We start from the raw sequence: 21,405 nt of genomic DNA on the forward strand, positions 1-21,405 counted from the left end.
ATTAATTTACATCAGCCTCACTCTAGACATGAATTTATGATGGCCTTGAGGTCGTTGGTGACAGGAGTCTTTCAGCTTCGTGTAATCATCGTACCAAGGATTGAACCCTGAGCCTTGGCCGTGCGAAGCAGGTGCTCTACCATGAGCTGCGTTGTCCAGGCTGATCTGCACCTGTGGTCCTCTGGCCTCAGCCTCCCGAGTGATATATTGGGATCTTACGGGACCACGGCTGTACATGGGGTGTCACTGACTGAAATGTCATTATGTGGCACATTTCTGTGCTTGTGCCTGTGTGATCGTCCCCCCTCCTAAAGCACAAGCCATGCTGTCCCCAGTTAGTTTCCTCCTGCTCCTTTTAGTTAGTCTGCACCCATGAAAGCCAACCACCATTCACACAGTGAAGCGGGGTGGACTTCAGAGGACTGGCACGTGACAGGCTGTGGTGCCTGGCTTCTGTCCTCGACACGCTGGGTTTGACATGCACCTATCTTGTGTGTACCCCGAGTTGCTTCTCATTTTAAATAGCTTCATTGAGATATGATTTACATAGCATACAGTTTGCCCATTTAAAGTCTACAACTCAATGTATTTTTTTTGCATATTTCATTTTTAATTTTTAAAATTGTGTTAAAATATAGATAATATAAGATTGGTCATTTTGATCATATAGTAAGTGTGTTATTTACTGGCATTGATTCTGTTTGCAATGTTGTGCAATATCGCCACTATTTTCAATTTTTTTTCCATCACCCCAAACAGAACCCTGTAGCCCTTAAGCAATAACTTTTCCTGCAGCCCCTGTAACCTCTAATCTACGTTCTTCCCTGTTCAACTTATTTCACATAAACAGAATTGTGTTTGTCCTTTTGTGTCTCTGGCTTATATCACTTAATATGTTTTCAAGCTTCCTTTATGTCGTAGTGTAAATTTCATTCCTTTTTAAGACTGCATAATATTCTGTTATATGGATATACCAGTTTGCTTATCCATTCATGTATTGATGGGCACTTGGGTGCCTTCACGTTTTAGCTATTGTGAGCAATTCTGCTGGGAACATGGGTGTACAAATGTCTGTGTGTACCCTCCTTTTAACCTAGGAGTGGAATGGATGGATCCTATGGTAACTCTGGTGTCTAGCTGTTTGAGGACCACAGTGGCTGCACATCTAAGATTATGACCAGCAATGCAGAAAGGTTCTGATTTCTCCAGAGCCTGGCCAGCACTTGTTGGTTTGTCTCTGTGTCAAGTCACAGCTGTCTTAGGAAGTGTGAGCGGCATCTCATTTGGTTCCGTTGGCACTTCCCTGGTAACTAATGCTGTCGAGCATGTTTTCAGGTGCCTTTGGCCACTTGTGTCTTCTCCTTGCCTGTGTTGCTTTTTATGCTATTGTTACTTTATTGACATATTTGTGTATTGGGAAATGCATACTTCTTAGAAGTAAAACTTAATGCCTTTGACAAATTTATATATGCACATGCAAATATCCCCCAAATTGAGACAGGATGATTCTGTCACCCAGAAGTTCTCTAAGCCACTTTCCATTGATTCCCCACCCTCTTCCCATCACTGTGTATTAATTATTAATCTTGCTTATTCTTGGATTTCATTAGTTGTATAAAAAACAATCATTTGTGTGTGTGTGTGTGTGTGTGTGTGTGTGTGTTTGGCTGTGTGTTAGTGTAGTGTTTGAGGTCTGTGTCAGTGTTCTTGTGTATCAACCAGGACTTTGTCTTTGTTGCTGACAGTTTTCCTGGGTTTGGGTACAGCCGAGTTTACTCATTCAGTCTCTTGATGATGAATCTTTGAGCTTTTTGCTGTTTTTGGCTTTTCTGAATAAAGCTGCCCTAAACGTTTTTGTACGTGTCTTTATGTGGAGATAGTCTCCTCTCCTGAGTGGAGCTGCTGGGTCACAAGCAAGGCACGTGCTGAACTTTAATAGAAACTGTCAGTTTTCCAGGGTGGTTGTTCCATTTACACCCCCACCCCCGGGAACACGCGTCCCACACTCTTGCCAGCATTTGGTATTGTCAGTCTTTAATTTTAGCCACTCTGGTGGGTGTGTGGTGGTATCTCATTATGGGTTTAATTTGCATCTCCCTGATGACTAATGATATCAGCACCTTCGCATTTGGAAAAGGTTGTGATTTACATTTTTCACATTAAAAAGTTAAGTGAGAAGATCCTCATGAACACCTGCAGAGCAGCCCTGAGCTCAGGACGTCCGTTCTGATTGACAGATGTCAGTTTCAGAAACATCTTCAATCACAAATGAGTTGGCAACTCAGTTAAAAAATAAAAAGCGAGGGGAGGCATGTATTTAAAGAATATTTTGAAAATAGAGGAAAATGGCCAGGCTCTCTCCTCCCATCTTGCCCCCCACTGAGAACTAGCTTTCTAGAGGGAAGATTCTGGTCCTGACACACTGATAGCACCGTGATGTTCCCCCTCCAGCTCTGAGCACACTCCGGCCCCTTGGCCCTCCGGCCTGGCGCTGACCTGGGATGCCTGTCCACTAAGCTCTGGCTCTTCGCGGCCGTCTCTGCACTGGCAACACGGCCCTCCTCCCTGCTCCCACAGGGCGACTCTTGGCTTGGCTGAGGAGGCTCAGCCTGCGACCGTGCCAACTCCTCCCCTGCCTGGACCAGTTTCTGTAGTCTGTGTCCCTCAGCCCCCTGGGCCAGCGCCGCCTCGTCATTGTTTACTCCCTCCTCTCCCTCCCAGGCAGCATCCCTGGGGCTCTGTCCTGTTAACATTCATCTTCATGTGCCCAGCCCAGCCAGGCCCCAGCAGGCCGCACCCCTGCTTGTTGGGTGGGGACAGATGCCCGTGGGTTGTCGGCCTTCCTCCGCGAGATTCCGTGGTTTATTTCGTCACACCCTTTCCAAGTGTGTAGGGCCACACCTGTGTACTCCTAAATCTGTGACACAAAATACAGGCCCCCGGACCTGGCATCCTGACCTTCTCCCTGGGGCCACTGCATCCCAGCCTGTGACACGGGGCTGCCGTCTGTCCCCATGGGAGCAGGGAGCCCCAGAGTTGGAGGTGGCCAGGTGGCCGGCAAGACCAGCTAGGAGGCGTTTGAGGCGTTCATGGCCCGAGGCACCTAGGCCAGGACCAGGCGAGGATTTGTTTGGATCGTGTGTGAGAGCCCAGGCATGACAGAAAGCGGACGCTTCTCCCCATCCAAAGAAGCAGGGGTCAGGCTAAGAATTAATGAGGTGCATCGAGCTGTATCTGGCATGCCCGAGGGAGTGACAGAGAAGTGTGTGCCTGGTGCCCAGGTGCAGCGTTGGCATCGTCACTGAGCACCAGCCTGGGACCTTGCCCTGCAGGCCCTATAGCTCCCGGGCCATGTTAAAAGACCAGGATTCAGGAGGCCTAGGCTGGGGCGGGGATCCTGCCTGTCTCTGAGCTCCCTGTGACCCTGATGCTGCTGGTCCCAGAGCCTCACATGAGTGGCTGGGGCTGAACCTAAACCCACCAGGAAAGAGCAACTTGGTTGTTGGTGACTGGCGGGGTGGTCCATTCTCGTCCGCTCTATGTGAGGCAGACCAGCATTTGTACATCATGGAATTTCTACTTGTGAAAACATTGCCTTTAGGAAAGGATTTGGGCTTTCTTTATCATTACAGAGAACGTACTGATACCTGCGTGCCTGCCGTGCATGGGGGGTGGGCGAGCTGCTTGGCACACACTCCAACCATCTGAGAAGGCTTAATTCTTTGAATTGGACATTTGTGGACAATTTAGATTTTTTTTTTGTGTGTGTGTGTGGAGTTATTTTTATGTATTATTTTACAGGAAATTCATGAAACTGATGGTAAACTCTAGGTCCAGAAAGGTTCCATTCATTGTTCATTGATTGCTGGTTATAGACTTATACAGACCCTCCCAACTCTTTCTTTTTTGGGGTCCTGGGGGTTGATCCCTGGGCTTTGCATGTGCTGGGCAAGTGGTCTACCTCAGAGCCACACCCCCAGCCCTTTTTATTTTACTTTGAGACAGGATCTCCCTGAGTCGCCCAGGCTGGCCTGGAACTCGCCACCCTCCTGCCTCAGCCTCATGCAGCTGGGATCACAGGCCTGGCCACTGCCTGCCCCAGCTCCGCCCCAGGGGTTCTTTGATGGGGACAGCCTTTCTTCCTTTCACTGTTTCCTTACAACCTGTGAACACGCTTTTGTAATTAAACAAGTAGGGGATGGGAAGCTTTGTCTGGATTTGTATTTTCATAAAAATTCTGCATTTTCTGATTATTAAATAGAAGCAACTATTCATTGTAGGAAAGAATGGGACTTTTTACTAGAGAAAAACATAAAGAAAAAGAAGTCACTAATAAGCTCGTCATTCAGAATCGTCACTACTGAAATTTGGGTGCATTTCCTGGTATATTTTTATGCGTGTTAATGGATAATTTTACAGACTTGTTTATAACAGTTTTCACTTTATATTACTATTTCATACTGTCCTCATGATTAAACTTCTCTACAGTTTTCATTTTTAATTTACTTAATTTTTTTTTTTGGTGAGGGGGTACTGGGGAATGAACTCAGGGGCACTCGACTAAATCCCCAACCTGATTTTATATTTTGTCTAGAGACAGGGTCTCACTGAGTTGCTTAGAGCCTCCCTTTTGCTGAGTCTGGCTTTGAACTCTTGATTCTCCTGTTTCAGCCTCCTGAGCCCGTGGGATCACAGGTGTGTGCCACCACACCTGGCATACTCCACACTTTTAGTAATACTTGATAGCAGGAGATTATATACCATAGGAAATTTTCTTAACCCCCATTTCCACTAACTTCAAAAGGAAAGGACATTTTTTTTTTTTTTGAAGAAATAACATTGTCCTCTGTCTTCTAAGAATCTAGTGAATCCTGGATGAAGCCCAGAGGGGAAATTTTCTTAGCTGCTTTGTGGCAAATTCTACTGTACCTAGCATACATCTAGTAGATTGTGGTTAATAAAATACTAGTACATTTTGTTTAATTATATTTCCACATAAACGTATTCAACCCCAAGCAGAGATCCATTCTCAATACAGACCTAAACTTGTCTGTTAGTGTGTCCAGGTTGTAGAAGATTGGGAATGGATCTTGTCAATAGTCTGTCCTGGGGCTGGGGATGTGGCTCAAGCGGTAGCACGCTCGCCTGGCATGCTCGGGGCGCTGGGTTCGATCCTCAGCACCACGTAAAATAGAATAAAGATGTTGTGTCCACCGAAAACTAAAAATAAATATTAAAAAAAATCTCTCTCTAAAAAAAAATAGTCTGTCCTATGTACTTGTGATGTTTATTACATTGTTGCTGTATTATATAGTCCCCAAACACAATGACTTAAATGAACACTTGGTTTATTTTCTCTCACCGTCTGTGGCTCAGGAACTTGGGAGCAGCCTGGATGGTTCTTGACGGAGAGAATGAGGAGATGCTTGTCTGAAGGCCTGGCCCAGGCTGTGGGGTCCCCTTCTAAAGCACCTCACTCCATGGCTGACGAGTTGGTGGCTGGCGGCCTCAGTTCCTCTCCTTGGAGAATCTCCACGGGTCTGCTGGAGAGTCCGCATGGCATGACGGCTGGCTTCCACCAGAGCCTGTGATCCAAGAGACCAAGGTCAAAGCCACAGGCCGCTGAAGGCCTGGCTTTAGGGCTGCCTATCATTACTTCCATCATATTCTGTGGGCTACACAAGGCCATCCTGATTCAGCACCGGAGGTGACTACCAAGAGTGTGAGACCAGGAGGCAAAGATCACTGGGCCCTCTTGGAGCCGGCTGCCCCATCTGTCACTGTGAATATGAGAAGTATTATTATATTAGCATGGAATTGCAATGACGTATGTCTTTTGGTTTTCAAACATGATTCCTGACTTATAACTCCCTTTCCAAGGTGGGCCATAGAAACTCATCTTCCCCCACCTTGACTTGGCCATAAAGAATTCTGTGACCTACCTTGTCTGTTAAGACTCTCTTCATTCCAGAGAAGCCCTACCCAATGTCCTGAAGGAAGGAATGCTACTGAGAGAGGCCAAGGAGCATCTGAGTAGGCAGGCCCTAATGAGTGTCCCCACCCAGCCTGTGAGCCTAGCGCCTGTGCCATGAGTCTCAGGGAAAAACACACAGGGACAGGGTTCTCGCAGGGAGCTGAACATGCAAGGTGCTTGGAGGCAGATGCACCCCTAGAAGACATGGAAGCCCCCTGTCCTTTCTCCCACACCTTGCCCTATGCATCTCTTCAATTGTGTCTTTCATAAGGTCCTTCATAATAAACCAATGAATGTGTTTTCCTGAGTCCTGTGAGCTGCTCAGGCAAATTAAACCCAAAGAAGGCTAGTGGGAGCCCTGATTGACAGCTGGCTGGTCAGAAGTGCATGTTATAAACCACCTGGGGCTTGTGACTGGCACCTGAAGTGGGGGACAGTCCTGGGGACTGAGGCCCGGTCTGTGGGATCTCATACCATCTGCACTGGCTCAGAGGATGCCAACCACTGCTGCAGAGCATGCTTGGGGTCAGGGGTCTCCTGTGTTGATTGTGGGGGAGCAGAGGGAAAACCAGATACTTTGTCATCCTGACTCATGGAGGAATAAGGAAGAAAGGTGTGCTCATGCCAGATGGATGTGTTTCCTCCCCTGGCAGGGCCAAGAGGTCTCCCAGGCGTTGCTCCTCCAGTTGTGTTTCCTTGTAGTTCTGCACTGAGCTGTGTGCGTCCATGATAAAAATCCCAATCCTGATTTCAAGGTCACTCAGTGAGTCAATGGTCTGAAGAACATGGATTGCCCTGACTGTCACTGCCTTTGGGTTCCCCGTTGGTGAAAGGTGTGGCTTCCTGTCCCCACCTGCGGCACTGTGTGGAAACCACTCCTGCCGCTGGGAAACTGGGACATTAGAAGAGACTCTGTGACGTGAGCAGATTGTGTGTGTATGAGTGCGTGTGTGTGTGCTGAACTCGCAGGCAGTGAGGTTCATAAAGTGACTTACAAACTTAGGCAGCTTTTTAAATTTTGTTTTTAATCTTTGTAGTGCTAGGAATTAAACTCGGGGCTTGATGTGTGATAGGCAAGTATCTGCCATGGAGCCACAGCTCAGCTGAAATTACCATCAATCTGAAATCATAAATCCAAGTAAGAGGTTTGCAATGATAGTAAAATTCACATTTTATGCAAAATTTAATCTAAAGGGGAAATTGTTTTGAATTACTGACAACCTTGAACTCATCAAATCCTACTTCTAGGACGACAGAGTGAACCCTCCCTTGGAAAGAATTCTCTTGATCTATTTTACTTGGAAAGAATTCTCCTGATGTATTTTACATGTTTATTTGTCCTTTTATTAGTGTTTGCCTCATTTATTTCTTCAAAACAATTTATTTGGCATCTTTTTACTTGAGGCGGAAAAGCATCGATAAAAATATAAATATCACCGGGAGCACTCCTGTCGTGTGACTTTATTTGGATAATTAAAAAAGCATGAACCTTGAAAGGACATTGAAACAGATTCAGATTATAAAACCTACAAGGCTTCTCTCTCCCAGAATGGCCAGTTAGGTTTCCCTTTTCTCCTTTCAGAAAAATAGAAGAACTTCAGTCTTGCCAGAGCCACGCACACATGTTGGAAAGGAAAGAAGGAATGGTATCATACCCCTGTTCTGAACTGTGGTTATTATTATTTTTTCATCTAATACTGTCCTGGGAACATCTTTCCAATCAGCAGCTGCATTGTGGCTTCGTTCCTAGCTCAGTGACATGGGTTCCCATGCGTGTACCTAATTAGCTAGCCGTTTCTCTCTACGTTTTAGTACCAGGGATTGAACTCAGGGGCACTTAACCACTGACCCACATCCCCAGCAACTTTTTGGTATTTTATATTGAGACAGGGTCTAACTGAATTGCTTAGGGCTTCCCTAACCTACTGAGGCTGGCTTTGAACTTGCAACCCTCCTGCTTCGGTCTCTGGAGCTGCTGGGATTACCCGCGTGTGCCATCGCGCCGGCTGGCTGGCCATCTCTGTGTATTTCAGGCTTTGGCAGTTACAGTTCTTTCTGCAGATCTCTGGACACACTTCTGATGTCCCCACAGGGCATTCCTGAAGGTGGAGTTCCTGGGTTCAGCGCCTTGGGTTCTTTGGGTCTGCCTGTTGCTCTCAGATCTCTTACTCATCCTCAGCTCTGGGCCCAGAGCGGTGCTTGCCACACTGACAGGCAACCGTCTGCCCTGTGGTTTCCTCAAGTCACTTCCTTTCTTGAGTGCGGAAGCAAGATAAAGACCTGAAGCTCATCTCACCCGGTGCGGTGCCAGCCCTTGGTTAGGAGTGAGCTGAGCGTCGTGGAGGTAGGAGGTCCTGGAGCACTTCATCGGCTTGAGCATTCATTCCACAGATGCTTATCGACATCTTGCAGATGTCAGGAAACCAAGCTAGAAAGGTAGGATTGTGACCCACTCGGGCCCAGCGTCCCTGGCAGACTGGCATGTTCAGGGGCTTGAACACGGATGGCCTGCAGGAGGGTCAGGCGTGGAGATCCACTAGGCCTTGCGGGCAGTGGGCAGAGGAAGGGCTCTCGAGGCAGAGGCTTGAAGGGAAGGAGCCAGAAGTGTCTCTGGGGACACTTAACCATGGCACCTCATCTGGCCACACTGGGTTCAGCCAGCTCAGGTTTTAAATGTATGCCCTGAATGGCAAATCCCCGGCTGCTGGGCTCACCTTGTACAATGTCTTTAGAATGTATGGTGTAACATGGGTGTCAAATTTTTGTTTCTCAAAAAGTCCAAACTCCCGTCCTCACCCGTGCATAACTGTAAGTGCATCTTCTTCCTGATCAAGTAGCAAATACAGACTTAAAATAAAGCACAGTCCGGGGGTGGAGGGGCAGTGGCATTGCAGACAGTTGTTGATGCAACACAGTGGTAGGCGCACACTACTATCACAAACACACACACTCAGGACAGGCCGTGTTCACTGGGATGACAAGCAACCCCAGACTTCAGTGGCTTAGCATGACCGGGGCTTGCTTCCTGCTCACCCATGCACGGGTGCCAGCTGCGGGGCTGGGTGTGGGGCCTGTCCTCCCTCCCTGTATGGAGGCCCAGGCTGAGCGTCCCTCTTTCTCAGCGTCTGGATGGTTCAGGCAGAAAGCAGGGAACGTGGCAGACCGTACGCCCTCTTGCAGTGGAAGCAACACGTGCCATTTGGCTGACATTTCATTATCCAAAGCAAGTCTGAGTCAAGTCAGAATCTCACAAAAGGTTGGGAAGTGGAGTTCTACCATGTGGCCCGAAAGGGTACCGCGGGAACAGCTCCGGTGATCAGCGCAACTGAAGTGTCCTTGGGCTTTGTTTTTTAATTTTTTTTGTCTCTTTTCACCATCTCCTTCGGGGCCATTGCTCACCCAGGGCAAGTGTGTCCCCTCTCTGTACTAGTGTGTCCCCTCTCTGTACTAATGTGTCCCCTCTCTGTACTAGTGTGTAGGACAAGTGGAAGAGAACACTGCTGGGGGCATTTGGGGGCACAGGGGGATCGAGCCCGGGGGCTCCACCACTGAGCTACCTTCCCAGCCCTTTTAATTCTTCATTCTGAGACAGTCTTGCTAAGTTGCCAAGGCTGGCCTCAAAATTGTGATTCTCCTGCCTCAGCCTCCCGAGTCGCAGGAATTATAGGTGTGCTCCTGTGCCTGGCTGTCAGGGCATTTTTAAGGAATGCTAACTAAGGGGTGTTGGGGCAGTGAGACACACCGGGCCATGAGCTGGCAACATTTCTGGAGAAATGAGCTCATCTTTTCCATAGTTAAACCACTGAGTCGACGACTTTCAGCAGCAGGGCCTTTCTCCCTCTCCAGGCGCTCAGCGCTCAGCCCAGGTCTGCTCCTGCAGCTCAAGCGTCTGGTCTTAGGGCATCCCCTCGTGACTTGGGGTCTGGTGTGGTCTTTTTTTTTTTTTTTTTTGTACCAGGGATTGAACCCAGGCAGGGGCGCTTAATCACTGAGCCACATCCCCAGGCCCTTTTTAGTTTTTATTTTGAGGTAGGATCTCGTAAGTTGCTTAGGGCTTCACTAAGTTGCTGAGGCTGGCCTTGATGGTCTGGTGTTTTGACAGTCTGCTCTTTCCTCCTGGCAGAAAGAATAACTGATTGTTTAAAGTGAAGCTTTCCAATTGTCTTAGTCTGTTTTATGCTGCTATAACAAAATACTGCAGACTAGGTAGTTTACAGACAACATAGGTTTGTTTGGCTGATGGTTCTGAATATGGGGAGTCCCAGATCCAGGGGCCCAGTTGGTAAGGACCCTCTTTCTGCATCATCTCAGATGACCCACATGGCCCTGGGGTGGCCAGGGCTGCTTGGGTACAATCTCCACCCTTCGCAGGCGGTTCCTTTTCTGTTGTTCAGAGGTTTGTTTGCTGATGAGAACGCCGTTGGTCTAGACGCTGTCTTGCCTGCTGTTCATGGTTGGTTAAAGTGATGTAAGTTCTTCACGGTAATAATTGCTTATTTTAAAGAATTCAAACTGCACGGAAACAGCGGGTAGGAGTGACGGTGGTTCTTTAGTGTTCCTTCCTGCCCTGCGTTAGTGGGAGGTCTCCAGAGTACGGGGTGTGTGTGTGTGTGTGTGTGTGTGTGTGTGTTTATATATATGTGGTGAGACTTGTTGTAAGGATTTGTTGGCTGATAGGCTTGTGGGGTGGAGGCTCGGGGAGGCGTGGCATCTGAACTGAAGGTGGAGTGCTGGTCACCCTCTTCTTACTGCTGAGTGTGTGTGTGGGGGGGGGCATCATCTTTTCTCTTAAGGCCTTCAACTTATCAGACGAGGCCCACCACACTATGATGGTCTGTTTTACTCAAAGTCTACAGTTTTTTTTTTTTTTATTTTCGTACTTAGGATTGAACTCAGGGGAGCTCTACCACTGAGCTATATCCCCCGACCCTTTTTATTTTGAACTTGCCATCCTCCTGCTTTAGCCTCCCAAGTCCCCAGCATTACAGGCATGTACCACCATACTCAGCTCAAAGCCGACCATTTTAAGTCTTATCTAAAAACCTACCTTCACAGAAACATCTAGAGGAATGTCAATCCAGACACCGGGTCGCGTGGCCCAGCTGGCACCACACCACCCTCCCTCCCTGTGCTGTTTTGGTGGGGCGGGTGTGTGTGGCTCTGAGTGTTCTGACCCGCGGAGCCTGCCGCCACCCCTTCATTGCTATTGCTGTAGACGCCGTGAACAGATCCCTGGTGTCATGTCCTCCCTTCTTCCTGCAGGGAACGGGCCTGGGCTCAGCCCTGGTTTTTGGTTCTGGGATTGAACTCAGGACCTCGCACACGCACGAGTTGAGGGCCCTCTTTTTTCAGGTCATGGTCATTTCCGACCAGGGATGTCACTGGCGTCCAGGCTGCCATCAGTAGAGGCCTGTGGTGTGTTTGGGGGGGTCTTTCCTGAGGGGGCAGGAGGGGTGTGGAGGTGCAGGTGACCCTGGGCCCAGCTGGAGAGCACCCTCTACCCCCGGGGGAAGCTCCCTGCCCCTGAGTCCTTACTCCTGGTCCTTCATAGGTCGTGTGGGTGGCAGGCCCCTGCCGTTGGCCTTCTGAGGTGGGTCTGTGGTGGGTGCTGACAGCTGGCCAGGGCTCTGTTCCCCTCACTCCCGAGCTCTGCCCCAGGAGCTCTCCCAGGAAGGCGGGGAGCACTGTGCAGGACCCCTTAGCTCTAGGGGACCCCTGGCAGGGTTCACTCACTCCTAGGACAGAAAAATGAGAAATTGGCAACTAGGCGCCCAGAGAGGGGACCTGTTGTCACTGTGCTCCCAGCCCTGGTGGAGTGCAGGGCCGTGCGTCGACTAGATGATTCGACAGCGGTGCTTTTGTTGATGTGAGACGAGGACTGCTGAGAGATCGCTCCTGAAATATGCTGCCGAGGGTCCTGTGTCCATGGGTCTGTCTTATTAATGCAGGAAATTGTGGCATAGTGGAGAAGTCCTACCACCCAGAGAAGCTCCGAGTGAGGTCTGGGTGCCGGCTGGAGTCCCAGGTGTCCCTCCCATTGTGTAACAGGAGCCCTCAGGACAGGCCCACTGCAGAGAGGAGCCGGCAGCGTGAGCCCCGGTTAGCAGAGAAACTGCAAGTTCCAGGAGCTTGTTTGTGAGTGGATTGGCCGCTCACTCCATGTTCTTTTCTCTTTAAAATCAAACTATTGAAAACCTTTTCACGCTATGAATGGATCACTCCAAAGAGTGCATCCGCTAGAGAATGCTCTGTTGAACGGCTTTCATTGAGTTGAGGATGTGGTGAGGATGTCGATGTTGAAACCTATCATGGGTGTCCTCTAGAACTTACAACAACATCCATGATTTTCTGTCCTCTTGGGAGGGCCCCTGGGAGGCTTATTGAGATAACAGGCGGGGGGTGGGGGTCTGTGAAAAATGATGTTTTTATTAAGAATCTGGTGGTAGTCGTGCTGGGCCACTGTGGGGTTGCTCTGAACTTGACCTTGATGTCCCAAAGCAGTGGCAGGTGTACTGGAAGTGCTGGCCGTGGCTTGAGATTTAGCTCTGGGTTGGATTTTATTGTCTCACTGTATCTGCGTGTCTGAGGAGGTGGACCGAGTCTTAGCCTGCTAAAAGGCGTCTCAGTTAGCTCTGGCTGCTGTAACAAACACGGTAGACTGCGAGGCTTGTGAGTCACAGGAACCTCATTCTCACCGTTCTGGCGGCTGGAAGTTCCAGATCAGGTGACAGCAGGGTTGGTTTCTGTTGAAGACGGCCACCTTCTCTCTGGGTCCCCCACATGGTGGCAGAAGGGGCTACAGAGATCTTCAAGGTGCCTTTCATGAGGCTCCACCCTCATGACCTCAAACCCTGGAGACTCTACCTCCAAATATCACCACGTTGTGGGTAGGGATCCGACAGGCAGTGCCCTCGGCGACCAATGGCTGCCTCTTTTGGCCTTGTGTTTCTTGACCTTTGGTCATTCCCGAATACGTTTTCCTCACGTGTGTGGGGGACGGGCGTGTGTGTGAGAGTGGATGTGTGTGTGCTGGCGATGTCAGGCCTGGGTATTCAGACTCTGCAGTTTCAAAGGACGGCACAGGGTCCCCACCCCTTCCTCCTACCACTGACTCGATGGACTGATAGAGTAAACCCTGCTTCTGGAATTCCTCCGACCCCACAGGGAATGTCACAGAGTTCCAGGGGGGAAGAGCCCTTTCCCTGGGAGTCACAGGGGGAAAAATCTGCTCGTGCCAGCACAGACTTCAGTGTGACTCACATTCACGGGCAGTTTTGATGATATGCTGCTGATAAGGCAAGTGCATTCATGAACTGGGAATCTTTCCATGGCAACCGTACAAAACCCAATTCATATTAACTTATCTTCTCTCTCTCTCTCTCTCTCTCTTAAAAAAAAAAGAACAACAAAAAGAAGGGTGCAAAGTGTTATCACCCCACATAATTGGAAAGTCCAGAACCACCATGTCAGGTGAGGCTTGATCCAGCTGCCCTTACCGTGGCTGCAGGACCGGGTTCTCTGTCTTTCCACTCTGCCTTCCTTGACTGGAGCCTCGCCCTCCAGCTTCACCACCTTCTCCTGGGCAGCAGCAGAGCACAGTGGCTGCCAGAGCCCTGCACCCCCTTACCCCTCCTCCAGCCAGAGCCACGGAAGCTCTCCCCATAGCTCTTTCTTACTCAACCCCTGTATCTGTCATTGTCCCTGTTAGGTGACATGCCTCTCCAACCCAGTCTCTGTGCTCAGAGATGGAGAGGTGATGGCTGGGATCCCTGGGAGGGGGAAGGCTCACTCCCATGGAAACAGGGGCTGACTCAGAGTGACTCATTCCCCAAAGAACAATTGCGCCATGTTAACCCGAGGAGAGGATGAATGTTGGAGGACACAAACACACCCCCACTGTGGTGCTCTTGAGATTTGTCCTGTAATGAAGAGTGACACTAGCCAGTTCAGAGGAGAGGTGGTCACTGTGCACAGGGGATCAAGGTTGGTAAAAGGGGGCTGAGTTCTTAGGGCCAGTTCTTAGGGCCGAGAAACCTAGCTCCAAACAGTTTCTTGTCCCATCGTCTGGAGATCGGAAGTCTGAAGCCCGGGGTCATGGGAGGCCATATTCACCGAGGCCAGCAGAGGAGAGTTCGTCCTGCCTCTGCCAGCCCTCAGTGTCCTCTGCAGTCTCTGCCATGTGGTCACATGGCTTCTCCCTGTGTCTCCCCCGTCTCCTGTAGGACTGTAATCACATTGGATGGGGGTCTACTCTACTGAGGTGTGGTCTTGTCTTAACTGCTCCCATCTACAGTGACCCTGTCTCCAGATAAGTTCACGCTCATGGCCCGAGGGTCAGGACTTACCATCTCAATCTGCAGGGTCACAGTTCATTCCATAGAAAAGCCTTTCTGGGGAGCCTCCGGGAGGACTTGGTGGCTTGGCGTTTATTTTGGCTGATGGACGAGGCTGGCTGCAGGCCCTTGGCCCTGACAGTTTTATGGTGGAGTTGCTTTGTCTCACCTCATAAGGGGTCTGTGGACCCCACAGAGAGGGCTGTGGCTTAGGGCCCAGTGGACACTGAAGACAGTGAGCCAGGGACCTGCCACATGGGATGGATTTGTCTCCACCTCCACGACCTGCTGCTTCCTGTCCGTTGGCCCGTGGACACCAGTGAGTGCAGGGATGTGGGGACCAAGACTCAGCTCTGCATTCTGGCTTCCTGTGTCCCTCGCTAAGGGACCCAGGCCAGTTCAGTGGCTGCAGGCTACAGAGGCCATCCTGTGAACCAGGTGACAGGTCCCTTCTCATGGTCACTGTGTTAGACGTGCAGGTGGGAGGCTGTGCCTGGCAGCCGGCAGGGGCTTCGTGGTGGTCTCATTGCTGTTGCTGCTGGAGACGTGTACGATGGCAGACCTGTCATATGCTGTGCCCTCACCAGTGCACGATGGCAGGCCTGGCAGGCCTGTCATACGCTGTCCCCTCACCCATGCATGATGGCAGGCCTGTCGTCTGCTGTCCCCTTACGCACGCACAAAGGCGGGCCCGTCGTCTGCTGTCCTCATGCACAATGGTGGGTCTGTAATATACTATCCCCTTACCCAGGCACGATGGCGAACTTGACATACACTCTCCCCTCACCCATGCATAATGGTGGGCCTGTCATCCGATGTCCTCGCTCACCCATGCACGATGGCAGGCCTGTCGTCTGCTGTCCCCATGCACGATGGCGGGACTGTCATAAGCTGTCCTTTCACCCATGCACGATGGCAGGCCTGTCATACACTATCCCCTCACCCATGCACAATGGCAGACTGTCATATGCTGTCCCCTCACCCATGCACAAAGGCAGGCCTGTCGTCTGCTGTCCCCTCACCAGTGCACAATGGCGGACCTGTCATATGCTGTCCCCTCACCCATGCATGATGGTGGGCCTGTTATACACTGTCCCCTCACCAGTGCATGATGGCGAACTTGACATATACTCTCCCCTCACCCATGCATAATGGCAGGCCTGTCGTCTGCTGTCCCCATGCATGATGGTGGGACTGTCATAAGCTGTCCCCTCACCCATGCACGATGGCAGCCTGTCGTCCGCTGTCCCCTCACCCATGCACAATGGCAGCCTGTCCTCTGCTCTCCTCCTTGCTCGCCAACCTGCTGTAGGGTTATGTTTCCTTGTCTTGCTGGAGACCAGTGGTCTCAGGCTGTTGGGGTGGACCTTGCTGTCCACCTGTTCAGCAGAGGTCCTAGAGGAGCTCAAATGCTTTCGCCCTTCTAGGAACAGAGGACATGGGGAAAATCAGGCCACCTCTACCATAAAGTTGCATGTGCACGTCGGCCATGACTCTCTGTTGATGGTCTCGGATATTAATATTGCATTCGCCTAATGGTTTGGCATTTATTTAGTTACCAGCTCTCCAGAATCAACCTTCGGCTTGCTTCTCTATCCTGTTTGGACCTCTTCCCCAGGGCCACACAGTGTCCACCTCTCCCCCCAGGTCTCCTCCTGGTGGTCAACAAGGCCATCTTTCCCAGCACCTGCTCCGCGTATCTCCTCCATCTCATTTGATGGTAGCTGCATCTGCCCAGTTGCTTACCTGAACTTTGGGGGTCCTCCTGGGCTCTTGTCTTCCTTTCACAAACCATGTTCACTCTAATAGCAAAAAACTTCACAAGGTGTCTGGAATCCAAACGTGTCTCTCCTCTGCCCCTCTGCCACCTTCCTGGTCTCCTGGAGCCTGCTTCTGGCCCCGCAGCCAGACCTGAAGCAGAGTGGACAGCCCACTCCCCTAAGCTCTGAGGGGCTCCTCCCCCCTCGCCCTGCTCCGTCCCTGCAGGCTGTGGACTCCTCCCAGGGAAGGCGCGGTCCTGAGGATGCTCTGTGTTTCCTCTCTGGGCTGTTTCCCCTCAATGTCCCCCAGGCTCAGTCCCTCAGCTCCTTCATGTCCTGGGTCCAACAGCCCCTTCTCCCCAGTCTCCCTGCCCCACATCCTGCCCTGTACTCGCATCCCACCTGCCCCATATTACAGTCTAAATCACCCGAGCGCTTATGCGTCTCCGAGGCCTGCAGTTCACTCCCCGAGGCGGGAGCTGAGTCTTCCCTGACCTCTCCACCCGCCATGCCTCCCTCCCATCTGATCAGAAGACCTTTGAGCATGAGCCAGCAGGTGATTTGCTCCACAGTGTCACTGAGAGCTGGGGACTGGGGGTCCTTGTGGCACTTATCCAGCGCCTGGAGGTCAGTGGTGGGTTGAGGACGCTGAGGCTGTGCCCCTCTGACCCGCTTCCCTCTTCGTTTCTAGACCGGCCTCATTGTCGCCTGCTACCATGGCTTTGTGGACACTGTGGTGGCCTTAGCCGAGTGCCCCCACGTTGACGTCAACTGGCAGGACAACGAGGGGAACACGGCCCTCATCACAGCTGCGCAGGCAGGTAAGAGCTGGCCTGGCCTTCCCCTGGGGCTCTGCTCTGGCAGCGTGGCCTGTTGGGTCGGAAGGATGCAAACCCATCTGTGCTCACAGGTGCAAGGAGGGGGCTGACGGGTGTGCGGGCCCCTCCTCTCTGTGCGTTGGGGACCATGAGATGACCCACTCCTGCGGAATGCAGCCTGGGGCAGGCCAGCTCCTTGGACATGCAGTTGCACCAGAGACCCGATCTCCCCGCCCCCTCACCCAGAAAGTCACAGCCGGCCAGCTCCCCGGGAAGTCATGGCTGGTGCTGTGAACCCACTAGAGGAAGAGACAGGAGACACGACCATGTTTTAGTGGCAGCTAAACAAGAAAGTAGATACGCTTGGAAGTGACCTTGCATTTTACCTATAGATTTAAAGGAACACCAGGAATTGCTTTCTGAGGGCTGTTAGACTATTAGCCTACCAAGGTGAGGCTGAATTAGCAAGACGGCCCTGGAAGTGTGGGTGGGCACAGGTCCTCAGGCCTATTCACTGTCATCTCAGGAGGCCAGCACTTACATTACCATGGCCGCGTGCATCCTGGCCTCCTCCTTAGATTGTGTTCAAGCATTTTTTGAGGTCAGTGTGAAACCTGCATTTCCCTCTCATGGTAACACTTTAGTCTTAACTGAGGTCTTGACCAAGTCTGTAACTAATCTTTTCAAAGAAATTGGCTTCCAATGAATAATCAGACCTTTGTACCCTCAGGCTCCACATCAATCATGGGTAGAAAATATTTTACAAAGTTTGTACTGAACACATTCAGATTTTTTTCGTGTTATTATTCCCTAAACAATTCAGTGTAACAACGATTTTAAGGTAGTATTTACATTGAAGTAGGTGTTATCAGTAATCTAGAGATTTAAAGTGTGCAGGCAGATGTATAAGTTATATGTAAATACTGTGCCATTTTCTATAAGGCAGGTAGGCCTCGAAGTTCCCGAGGAGGGACAACTGTGTATCTGTCTCATCAGTCAAGACCTCAAATGCAGGGAATGCAGCTGCCTCAGACTGAACCAGAAAGAGAAGGGTTTGTGTATTAAGGAACTTAAGGTAGTTCACAAACAGGGCCCAGGGCCAAGAAGCCGGAGGAAATGCTCCAAACCACACGGTCCCTTGACCTTGGTAAGGAAGTGTCTGCTGTTGTCCCCAAAGACAGACCTCCTGTCCCTTCTTGCTGCCTTGGTTGCTGTGTCAGTGCTTGCCTGGGTGGATCTGATTGGGGTCCCTAGGAAAACTGGAAACATTATATGATTGTTTCATTCAGCAGAGTGGGAGGTGGTCTGTGCACCCCTCTTGTCCTTCAGGACACAGGGCAGAGGGCTCCCGAAACTCAGAAAGGACCGGGGTTTGTGCTAGCACCTGCTTCCCTATGTGTGGTCTCCATTGAGGACTCCAGGCACTGCAAGCTGAGGCCACAACTTGGAGAGCAGCAAGCATGTCAGAGGCCATGGTGAGGTGCTGGGTGATCAGAATCTCTGGTGGCTCTGGTGGGCCAGCACCGTGTCAGGGACCAGGACTCCCAGCAAGGGGAGGCTTTGTCCTCGAGTCATTTTCTAGCTCGAGGGACAGAAGTAGACGTGGAACCCAGTGCTGTCTGTTGGGGCTCTGATGAAGGTGTGCCCTGGGTGTCATGAAGAAGATCACTCCATCTGGCCTGGATGTTCAGGGCAGGGATCCCTGAAGAGGTGGCTCGAGTCCAGTGTTCTAGAAGTCAGGCGCAGGTCCTTTGATGCAATGGATTGCAAAGCCCTGGGGCCGAGGTGGCACTGAGAGAATCTCAGGAATGGCTGGTCTGAGGGACAGAGCAGGGGTTGGTGGTAGGATGAAGATGCCTGGGAGAGACGAGAGGCCCTTGAAGAAGGCAGGGGCCTGATCACTAAGGGTCTGGTGCAAGGGGATGCATTCCAGTGGCATGGGGCCGGGTGTGTGGTGATGGGGCCCCAGGAGGTTCCAGAGCGTGTGGCTGGAGCACTGTTGTCAGAGGATGTGAGGTGGGCAGTGGAGAAGGGTGAGCGGTGGGTGTTGTGGTCAGGCATCTGCACAGGGTCAGCGCCGGCTGCAGAGGTGACAGAGAACAGGGAGTGGGAGACACACAGGCTCCGTTCTGGTCACGGGGCCTTTGAAATGCTGAGACATGGAGTGAGCCGACCTGGCTGGCGGTGGAGAGGACAGCACTGTCCTCGCTGTCCCTCCTGGCAACAGCTGGGTTTACTGGGATGGGGGACCCTGAGGGCGGAGGACGGGGTAGGATCCTGAGCAGTGTGAGAACGGGAGGGAAGGAGGCTCCTTTTCTGATTAATTTGCGGGAGTGTTCACTGGGACTGTTTAAAACTGTTCTTATTTTGTATTCACATGTAAGTAACAATTTATCTAGAAAAATAGCGCACCCCTCCCTCCCTCCCTCATTTCCTCCGTTTCCTTTAGTCTCACAGAGGAAGAGGTGGAGCCCAGCCTGCTCTCTGCATCTCTGTTATGGTTTGGGTGGGGGGTCCCCCCAAAGCTCATGTGTGAGACAGTGCAAGAAGGTTCAGAGGAGAAACGACTGGGCTGTGAGAACCTTCACCAGCCAGTGATGAATCCCCTGATGGAATCAACTGAGTGGCCCTGAAGTGGTGGGCGTGGCCCGAGGAGGTGGGCGTGGCCGGAGGGGCCTGAAGGCGGGGCTTGGGAGTATCTGGCCAGTGGTCTCTCTGCCTCCTGATCACCATGTGAGCTTCCCTCTGCCATCCTCTCCCACCATGATGCCCTGCTGCGCCCTGAGCCTGAGCCATGGAGCTGGCCTTCTATGGACTAACACCTCTGAAACTGTGAGCCTTCAGTTACACTTTCCTTGTCTGCCTTGTTCGGGTCAGATCTTCCAGTCCCAGCAGTGAAAAGCTAAACCAGTGCCGTACCTGGGGGGTTCTCCCACTCCTCCCTTGACACTGGGAGAGGAATCCAAACCCCCACTGTGTGCGCCTCAGCCCTTTTTGTGTTTTTCCTTTAGGAAACTCCCCTGCCCCCATCTCTGGCTCTGGGTCTGCCTTGTTTTGTTTGTGCCCCCCTTGGGTGTCCATGGACCTGGAGATGAGGTCACCTGCCAGCTCCAGTTTTGTCTCACCATTCTGTCTGCATCCTTTCTCTCCAGGGTCCAGGGAAACCCCTCAGGTCCCCCACTCCCTGGTTTGGCGGCCATTTCCCAGTGCTTTCTTTAGAAAGCTCAAGTTGGCAAGTAGTTCCCCCAGTTGTTTGCCTGTTGGTACCGGGGAGTGAACCAGGGTGCTGAGCCACTGAGCCACATCCCAGCCCTTTCTGTTCTTCTTCCTTTGAGACAAGGTCTCACTAAGTTGCTTAGGGCCTTGCTAAATTGCTGAGGCTGGCTTTGAACTTGAGATCCTCCTGCCTCAGCCTCTCCTGAGCTGCTAGGATTGTAGGTGTGTGCCACCATGGGTGGCCCAAAACTTTGGTCTGAGAAATTGAGAACAGTTGAATGGAAAGTAAGAGAGTCTGCTCAGAAGATTCCACAGTGGCCAGCCCCTGGGCCAATTTGCTGCTTTCTCTGCTGACCCATTAGAGTTAGTGGCAGACACCCCCTGACCTATGCCAGCAGGATCTCCTCAACAGCAGGCAAAACGCATCCCTGCCACATCCAACAAATCCCACATTGATTCAGTGAAATTATTTATTATATCTCAGACTGATAGTCAGACTCCCCCCATTGCCCTGAAAACACCTTTATAGTTTTGCTGCTGAAATTTTTTTTTGTTGTTGTTTTTAAGTAGACATGACAGTAGGGTGTATTTTGACGTATTGTAATACGAGGAGTAGAACTTGTTCTGATGAGGATCCTGTCCTGTAGTTGTACACGACGTGGAGTTACACTGATCGTGTATTCATATATGAACATAGGAGAGTTATGTCTGATTTATTCCACCATCTTTCCTATTCTCATCCCCACTCCCTTCCCTTCATGCCCCTTTGCTGATGAACTCTGATGGGAGGTGAGATTACTTCAGTGTTGAGCCCCTTCAACTCGCCACCCTGAAGGGGATCTGCCCTTTTGGTTCCAGGAACAGGGCCAGCTTCACGGGCGGTGAGCTCTGCGCTGCACAGGCCCTGGCTCACAGGGCCCCTGCTCCTCTTCCTTCCTGCCCTGAATCTGCCTTGCACCTTGCCCCGATCCTGTGGCTGCCCCACTTGGTTCTGAACGTCACTGTCCTCACACTGACCAGGAGATTTTCTTTCTCTTGCATTGGGCTGCCCTTGCCCAGCCCTGACTTGAGTCCCAGGAGGCCTGTGTCCTGGGGAAGGAAGGACTGTAGTGGCTCAGCCCAGGACCAGGACCTGGGGTGTGTCAGGAAGCGCTCAACAGGGTGGGTCCTGCTCCCACCCTGCAGACACCCCTGGGTCAGGGAGGGAGGTGAAACTCCAAACCTTTGTTCCTGTGTTCCGATGAGAGGAAATTTAAAGCCAGACACCAAAAGCCAAGCAAGAGAACTTTATTATTATAAGTGAT

At 51.2% G+C, this 21,405-nt stretch overlaps 1 protein-coding gene across 9 annotated transcripts in view; it reads left to right on the top strand.

Annotated features, from left to right (window-relative positions):
- Ankrd33b (ankyrin repeat domain 33B) overlaps positions 1 to 21,405 on the top strand; it is a 139,646-nt gene that overhangs the window by 35,668 nt on the left and 82,573 nt on the right. For 5 of the 9 annotated variants that reach the window (XR_013343745.1, XM_077800007.1, XM_077800010.1 and 2 more), the window contains exon 2: positions 16,759 to 16,888. The exons of 2 other annotated variants lie outside the window; for them this stretch is intronic. Coding sequence is in view for 6 of the 7 variants with exons in the window: in XM_077800007.1 (XP_077656133.1) it covers positions 16,759 to 16,888 (130 nt within the window). In the remaining variant the exon portion in view is untranslated. Of the gene's footprint in view, positions 1 to 5,376; positions 5,457 to 16,758; positions 16,889 to 21,405 lie in introns of those variants that run through there. 2 more of the 9 variants (XM_077800014.1, XM_077800013.1) reach the window with 2 other exon arrangements.

Source organism: Urocitellus parryii, chromosome 1, assembly GCF_045843805.1.
Source record: "Urocitellus parryii isolate mUroPar1 chromosome 1, mUroPar1.hap1, whole genome shotgun sequence".
NCBI classification, from domain to species: domain Eukaryota; kingdom Metazoa; phylum Chordata; class Mammalia; order Rodentia; family Sciuridae; genus Urocitellus; species Urocitellus parryii.